At 44.1% G+C, this 8465-nt stretch overlaps 1 protein-coding gene across 1 annotated transcript; it reads left to right on the forward strand.

Moving 5' to 3' along the window:
* The first annotated feature begins 1574 nt into the window (after window positions 1-1574).
* Window positions 1575-5592, forward strand: LOC119271160 (asparagine synthetase [glutamine-hydrolyzing]-like). Its single transcript, XM_037553087.1, has 11 exons — window positions 1575-1958; window positions 3016-3157; window positions 3286-3476; window positions 3594-3755; window positions 3844-3924; window positions 4017-4238; window positions 4326-4460; window positions 4593-4673; window positions 4751-4837; window positions 4966-5073; window positions 5175-5592. Exons 1-11 carry the CDS (start codon window positions 1644-1646, stop codon window positions 5394-5396), a joined length of 1746 nt encoding a protein of 581 aa, XP_037408984.1. The 5' UTR covers window positions 1575-1643; the 3' UTR covers window positions 5397-5592.
* The last annotated feature ends 2873 nt before the right edge of the window (window positions 5593-8465 follow it).

An 8465-nucleotide genomic window follows, 5' to 3' on the forward strand; every position in this document is an offset into this window, starting at 1 on the left:
GCTACATCACAACACATGTGGCCAAGGGCTTGTTTCAAAAAAAAACATGTGGCCAAGGTTTTAGATTCCGAATGGACACATTTTCTCATGGAGGGCGAGTGCCCCCACCCGCCTCGACAATGCATCGTCGCCGGCTCTCGATCAGTGGCCGTGCCAGCCTCAAGAATCTGTGGGGTCAATGAATTTTTTTTTGATTTTTTTCTCCATGATGAACAATAATTTTAGGCTGTTTTCCAGAAAAAGTTATGGTGTCGGCCGACCCCACAACTTACACGTAGGTTCGCCGCTGCTCTCGATCGCAACAGCCCCGCCATTGTAGCTTGGGGATGCTTCATCGCAACGCCCCCGCGGCCTGATGGTGCTACATCACAGCACATGCAGCCAAGATTGTGGATTTCGATTGGACAAATTTTCTCATGAGGGGCAAGATTCTCGGTTACCACAGTTATCGAGAAATACCGAATGTTTTTTGAATGAAATTATAACTGAATTTTGAATTCAAATTCTTTCAAATAAGAGCTAGTAGCGCAGGGAAGCGTCTTCTGCGTGCTTTTATGCGACCCGGTCCAGAGTTTGAATCTTATGAGCATTCTTTTTTGAAGTAATGTATTTTCAAAAATGATACCAAAAAAAGTGGAAGAATGGAGATTAAACATGCAACCTCCTGAAGGGTGAGTCAGAAGGCTACCACTAGGCCAAAGCCAAGTGCAATAATGATGCTGAGATACCACTATATTTACCTATACTTTGAGTATATTTTTATTTTAAATTGTGTTTTTGCTCTTCATGCGTGTTTCTCTTGGGGCGGCGAGAAACGCCCGGTATCCGAATTTCTCGGACGGTACCCAAAACCATGCATGCGGCTCAATGATGCTTCATCGCTACGTTCACCCAACCATCTAACTACAGATTTATTTGCTTCACCCTTCATTTATTTTTAGAGTGAATATAATGCGGTACTATTCTCACATACTCTAATTTCGAGAGTATCTAGTTAATTTTAAGGGTCTGTTTAGGACATATCTAGATGTGACATAGTTATGTTACATTTAGGGTCTGTTTAGAACACATCTATATATGACATAATTATGTCACATCTAAACTGATGTCCATTCTGTTTGTGGTCTATTTTTTATTTTAATTTTTTTTCTTGATGCTGTATTATATATTTGTGAAAGTTTAAATATGACATTCTTAAAAAATATCTAGATATGAGTTAAACAAACTGTAATTTTAAACCGGAGCCTGAAGAAAAGAAAAAAAAGCGGCGAGGATTGACTCGATACTGGTAGCTGCTAATGGGTGATTCGAGAAGAGAAACACGTGGACTCCATGCACGGACATGTAACAGGCAGAAACGCATGCATACAAGGTGCCGATGGATGATGGCAGAAGTGGACAAACGAACCCATGGTCTTATGTGGTGCGGTGGCCGCGAGAGAATCCGACGAGGCCGTGCATGGACGACGTGTAGCCCTGCTCTCCGCCATCTCCGGCCAGGCATCTATCTACCTACAAGTAGAGCCAAGCCATTCCTGCACACCTCCATACAGAAACACAATTCAGATCGACTAGCTCGCTGCTGGCTGTAGAGGACGATCGACGACGATCCAGAGGAGCAGCATAACCGAGGAGAGCGGAGCATGTGCGGCATACTAGCGGTGCTGGGGTGCGGCGACGAGTCGCAGGGGAAGAGGGTCCACGTGCTAGAGCTCTCGCGCAGGCTCAAGCACCGGGGCCCGGACTGGAGCGGCCTGCACCAGGTCGCCGACAACTACCTCTGCCACCAGCGCCTCGCCATCATCGACCCGGCCTCCGGCGACCAGCCGCTCTACAACGAGGACAAGTCCATCGCCGTTGCCGTCAACGGGGAGGTCTACAACCATGAGGAGCTTCGGGCACGGCTCTCCGGACACAGGTTCCGGACCGGCAGTGACTGCGAGGTCATCGCCCATCTGGTCAGTCACCCAACAAACAATAAGTTTGGTCAATCCGTAGCTTCTAGCATACAAAAAAAAGATGATCCAGATAATCTCTATACATCCTAATTTGAGGTTAATTTCATATAGTAATCAGCGAAATTAAAGTTAAGTGCTAGACCATTATATCTCTAATTTGTTGATTAAAATTTTAATAAAAGGAAGATCTTGGCGAATATACATAGGTGGACATGGTTCCACCTGCACCTGAATGACAATTAAAATTTTAAAATATATCAGAGAATTAAACAATTCTGAATTTTTTAAACAAATATGATCCGGTGTTCTATATATATCCACCGTGGACTTTCATGAAAAAATAACATCCATTGTGTACCGGGATAAAATGAAAAAAAACAGGTGCTCTAAAATGGTTTGAAAATGCTCGGCTCGTTAAGCTTAACGACAAGAAAACTATAATCGGCTCGGCCGTAAGTACTTGACATGCATCACCCCTTTTGCTCCAGTTACTCTGTGTTTTTTATGCAAGAAGAAAGTGACCACACATGAGGAGGTGCACTAGTTATTGTCTCCTATGGGTTGAGTTGGGTCAATTAGATAGAGTTGATGGGTTGGTGTGCCATGAAATGTTGCCGCTTAACTTAAGAATATGTGTTGTGTTGTATTAACGAGCTGAGCTGCTCGTGAAATTCGTTAACTCCTCATTAAGCTTATTAAGTTTAACGAGCTGAAACTAGCGTGATTGGCCATGAGCTACGAGTTTAATGACCCGAGCTACTGAGCGTTCATTATGCTTGCGAGCTACGAGGTTTTGGTCCACCCCTAACCACGGGTGTGATTTCTTGGTGGGTAGGACACTCGACCAGGTTTGTTTTAAAAAATCTTTTTTTTTTGCTAATTTTCCTGATTTCTCTAATCATGTGAGTGCGTGCACACCAGAGCCAGAACTCCATTTTTAGATTCTTGCATGATTAAAAAGAAAGTAGAACTTTGGAAAGGTGGAGAAATGTACAGCTCTTAGTGGCATTCTCTTTGTTTAGCATGACCTGACTATTTTCTCCCTTTTGATATATAGTATGAGGAATACGGAGAAAGCTTCATTGACATGTTGGATGGTGTTTTCTCCTTCGTGTTACTTGACGCACGAGATAACAGCTTCATTGCTGCTCGTGATGCCATTGGTGTCACGCCTCTCTACATTGGCTGGGGAATTGATGGTATAGTATCAAAAGTGCTTCAGGAATCTTTTCATGAAACAAAACTATCATTTGCTCTGTGTTAATATACACCTTGTGAAGTAGTGGTTGTCATTATCAACAACATGCACACTGTGGAAAATTGTCAGGTTCAGTGTGGATATCTTCGGAGATGAAAGGACTAAACGATGATTGTGAGCACTTCGAGATCTTCCCGCCTGGTAATCTTTACTCCAGCAAAGAGAAGTCCTTCAAGAGATGGTATAACCCTCCTTGGTTCTCTGAGGTCATCCCCTCGGTTCCCTATGACCCACTGCGTCTCAGATCGGCATTTGAAAAGGTCACAAACTATACGCACCTCAACTAACCATTATGTGCTAGTATCTTTGAAAACAGATATGTAACCAAATTAAGGAGTCATCGCCATGATTCTTCTAACTGCATCTTCTGCATTCAGGCTGTTATCAAGAGGCTCATGACAGATGTTCCATTTGGCGTCCTCCTCTCCGGTGGTCTCGACTCATCATTGGTGGCTGCTGTCGCAGCCCGTCATTTCGCTGGGACGAAGGCTGCAAAGCGCTGGGGAACTAGGCTCCACTCCTTCTGTGTGGGGCTTGAGGTCTGAAACTGAAAGGGAACATGTGCATGTTTATTGAAGTTTCAAAGAAATAGGACTTGCATCCATGTTATCTTAATTTATATTGTAGGGATCACCAGATCTCAAGGCTGCAAAGGAGGTCGCGGATCACCTGGGTACCGTGCACCACGAGTTCAACTTCACAGTTCAGGTACGATATTACTACTAAGAGGCATAACGATCGTAGCTTATTTGTTGATCGCAATACGCAACCAGTAATGTTAATTGCATAAATTGCTATAGGATGGCATCGATGCAATTGAAGATGTGATATACCACATTGAAACATATGATGTGACGACGATCAGGGCAAGCACACTGATGTTCCAGATGTCACGCAAGATCAAGGCGCTTGGAGTCAAGATGGTCATCTCCGGTGAGGGTGCCGATGAGATCTTCGGAGGGTACTTGTATTTCCACAAGGCCCCTAACAAGGAGGAGTTCCACCAGGAAACATGTCGGAAGGTATTTAAAATGCAAACATTGCAGAGGAACAGAAAGAATAGGACTTATCCATAATAGCACTGTGCTCTGACATGAATTGTTCTGCAGATAAAAGCTCTCCATCAGTACGATTGCTTGAGGGCCAACAAAGCAACATCTGCATGGGGCCTTGAGGTTCGTGTGCCATTCTTGGACAAGGAGTTCATCAATGAGGCTATGAGCATAGATCCCGAATGGAAGATGGTAAGCACAAAATATATATTTCACGGGGAAAGCCCAAAACATTTCAAAAGAATACACGTCGAAAAAACATTTCAAACGAATGGGAAGTTGGAAAGAATGGACTGCGTTGTTTTCTAACTTTTAATCACACAGATCCGGCCTGATCTTGGAAGAATTGAGAAATGGATACTGAGGAAAGCGTTCGATGATGAGGAGCGACCCTTCCTGCCGAAGGTAACATTTTTATACACTTCAGTCAGATCCAGCTGGAGTAGTGGAGTTATTAACATGTTCTTTTTTTATACATGTAGCATATTCTGTACAGGCAGAAGGAGCAGTTTAGTGATGGTGTTGGGTATAGCTGGATTGATGGCCTGAAGGATCATGCAGCCTCAAATGTAAATGAACAATTTTTTTATTTTAAAGAATTCTTTATGATGTTTGTTTTGACAAAACTAATACATTCCCTGATAGAAAGATGTGACCACAATATCTGACCTATATGAAATGAAATCACTGAATGCAGGTGAGTGATAAGATGATGTCCAATGCAAAGTTCATCTACCCACACAACACCCCAACAACTAAAGAGGCCTACTATTACAGGATGATCTTTGAGAGGTACTTCCCCCAGGTGAGTGACTAAATAGAACAGGTTGAAGAACAACATGAATAGTTCAATACCATTGTAGCAATGTTAATGGAAGCAATGTTGGTTGCTTGATCTTGTTTCAGAGCTCGGCGATCCTCACGGTGCCAGGCGGGCCAAGCGTGGCGTGCAGCACAGCCAAGGCTATAGAGTGGGATGCCCAATGGTCTGGGAACCTGGACCCCTCTGGGAGAGCAGCGCTTGGAGTCCATCTCTCAGCCTACGAGCAGGACACGGTCGCTGTGGGAGGTAGCAACAAGCCTGGGGTGATGAACACCGTGGTACCTGGTGTTGCCATTGAGACTTGATGAATGGTACATGTATCATATCGTGTCCTACTAAAGGCAAATAAGAACGGTTGTGTGCATCGCTTCATGTAGAGGCCGGGCATACTCCTTTTCAAAAAAAAAAGAGAAAATAAGATGCATATGTTCTTGTCAGCGTTGTAATAAGACGGGCCTATGTTTTGCTATTTAATTAAAGGGTTAATTATCCTTTTGCCTTGAGTGATGTCTGTGTGCTCAGTTTTGTCCTTAGATATGAATCGTGCTCAGTTTTGCCTCTAGTGTGTGTGCACCGACTCATTTCGTGAAATCTGTCGTCTTCGTCAGGTCAACCTTTTGACCCGGCTCTTACAGGTGGGACCAGGTGACAGAGACGGCCAATTAGAGCGACACACATCGGCGGTGACCACGGCGACAGAGAGCACACGATGGTGACCATGGCGAGAGAGAAAGCACGGCGGTGGGAAGCTAGCTGTGGAGAGCGCGGCGGCATTGAGATCCCCTTCGGCTTTGAGCTCCATGTCTTCCTCAAGCTCCCGCGCACCTCGCGGACGCAGAGCCGGGCGCGTGTGGACATGCCTGTCTTCGTCTGTTCACGATGCTGGGTGGGCATTGTTCGAAGGGTTTCTCATACATCGAGAAACCAGAATCGTTCGTTCTACGTGTGCAGCGAGAATGGGGTAAGAATCGGGGCAATTGCATCATTTTCGTGGTCGGAATCTTTGAGCAATGGATTGATCTATTTGGTGTTTATGCAGGTGACATGCTTCTTTCTTTGGGTAGATACTCTGACTAAGACTTCGATGAATAAACTGTAAAAAGAGCATGAAGAATGGTTGTGTATGCTGTCACAGACGGCAGTGGCCGCAGCACAAGCTCCGGAAGAAGAGATGAAGGGCGAATCACGCACTGACAGAGAGCTAACTGTTGAGCTTAGGATGTTGAAGAAGAAGGTTAGGAAGCTTGAAGATCAAGCACTATCAATACCCATTTGCAATTACTTTTGGGCATTGGTATGATAATCGCACTGGTTGTAATGTTGAAAATGTATGAAAAGACATGAATTATGAAGAAATTTGTAAGCTTGAAATTGTACGAGAAATTCACCTAGTTTAAATATTGGTCAAAGTTGCTAAAATGTTGTAAAAAAAGAACTGACCAATATTTAAATATGTTGAGAAAAAAAAGAAGAAATGAGGAATTCAGAAACTTTCTATCAATGAAATGCAGCTCTTTGCTCTTCCTTTCTGTCATTTTTTTTTTCTCTGTTGGCTAAATTCAGAGCGCAGAGCCAAGTACAGGCTAGACTAATGGACCAACTGCATCAAATTAGCACCATTTCGGGGTTCTCTTGCGTGTTTTTCTGTTTTTTGTTCTGATTTAATTTAGGCAGTAAATTATAATGCTGAAACTTTTTGTGAAAGCTAATTGAATTATTCAAAAGGCAAACAACTAAGGTTAGAATTTTTTTGAGCTGTTAAATATTTAATAGCAATTTAATTATTCCAATTCAAATACACTGTGATTTAAATCTAAGACTAAAATGTCATAGAAATGTGCCTCAGCTCTGGTAGAGGTTTACACCTGGTGCTAAAAGAAATGAACATTTTTTAAAGGCATTACATTCAGAGAAAAATAATTAATCTAAAAAAATGAAGGATGGAAAATGCACAAAAAATTGGTGCGACTAGGGACTCGAACATAAGACCACGTGGTTTTATGGCGTTTAGGGCTGCGCTGGTAACCGCCAGGACAGACGAAAAGACTTTGACATGGGTAGGGAAAGAAGGTATATATAGTGAGATCGTGAATGTTTGCACACGTGTGAGAGTGGTTTTCTTTTGTTTTGCACTGAAATTTTGGAAGGTTAAAAACGTATGTTTGCCCTGCCACATAATTCTGGCACTTGGTTTAGGGTTAGAGTGGCACTTGGTTTAGGATTTAAAGGGAATAAATTTGCATGTTATTTCATGACTTGGTTTTTTTGAATGAAAGAGAGGACTTTTCACCCTCTCCGATTTTCATTAATGAAAAGCACAAGTTCTCGAACTTCATAACTTGGTTTAGGGAACAAATGATATGTTTGGCATCGACATTTTTTAACACACATAATAAACCCTAATAACTTAGATAAGATGCAACAATGTACCTTTACATTAGGCAATAATAATAAGTTCACGAACACATGACGAAACATGACACGACACGATACGACATAGAAAAGCAACAAAATAAAAACGAAACATGACGAGCTTGACTCCGGTCTTGGAACATCTTCATCTTGACCTCCTTCTTCCACCTTGGCCGCATGCCCCTTCAACACCGTCTTCAACTTCACACCTCCTCCTCCTCGTCGTAGGGAAGGGAGTGCATCTGTCCTGAAGTGGGGAAGATGCTCTCGTAGTTTGCGTAGATGTTGTACACGGTGAAGAATGTGGCCTCGCAGTCACACCAAAAGACTTGGCCGAGGAGCTCACGCGCGTCAAACGGGTTGGTGAAGGTGACCGTGAGCAGTAGAAGGATGCCACCGCGGTCACGAACCTCGTTGAGGGTGAACATCCTAGGCGAGCCCCGTGGGAGGTGGGCATAGCCGGCTCCGAGGAAGGCGCGGGTGAGTTCGACGAAACCCCTCCACCTTGAAATCGCCCACACACGAAGCCCCCTCTCCACGAGCACGCCCGGTGGGTAGCGCAGCTCCGACATGACAGTCGGACGGTTAAAGGTCGGCCCGTTGAACTGCATCTTCACTTGGTCGCTTGGAGAGGGCTCGGTCGCTTGGGTGTTTGAAGTTGGAGAGAATGGATCTGATCTGGCTTGTGGGTGGGAGAGGAAGAGAGGCACCTCATTTATAGGCCTGTGGGTGGGAGAGGAAGAGAGAAAGGATGAGAACGGTGCGTGTGTGAATCCGGACGAGTATGTGTATCCGTTACGTTTTGCACCCTTTATTTTTTGCACGAAAACGATGCATGGGGCGCGTGCGTGCATCTGAATCACTGCATAGCGAAGCTCTTTGACCAGGCCCATGCATCTGACTCGCAGCCGTAATCTGAACCACTGCCGTAATGTCCTAACTCTGAATCAATATGTGCATGG

This window comes from Triticum dicoccoides, chromosome 3A (genome assembly GCF_002162155.2).
Source record: "Triticum dicoccoides isolate Atlit2015 ecotype Zavitan chromosome 3A, WEW_v2.0, whole genome shotgun sequence".
In the NCBI taxonomy this organism is placed as follows: domain Eukaryota; kingdom Viridiplantae; phylum Streptophyta; class Magnoliopsida; order Poales; family Poaceae; genus Triticum; species Triticum dicoccoides.

Coding starts and splice junctions, on each gene's coding strand:
- LOC119271160 (XM_037553087.1), top strand. CDS start 1,644: ATGTGCGGCATACTAGCGGTGCTGGGGTGCGGCGACGAGTCGCAGGGG. Junction 4,239..4,325: donor ACCAGGAAACATGTCGGAAG/GTATTTAAAATG, acceptor ATTGTTCTGCAG/ATAAAAGCTCTCCATCAGTA. Junction 4,461..4,592: donor TAGATCCCGAATGGAAGATG/GTAAGCACAAAA, acceptor TTAATCACACAG/ATCCGGCCTGATCTTGGAAG.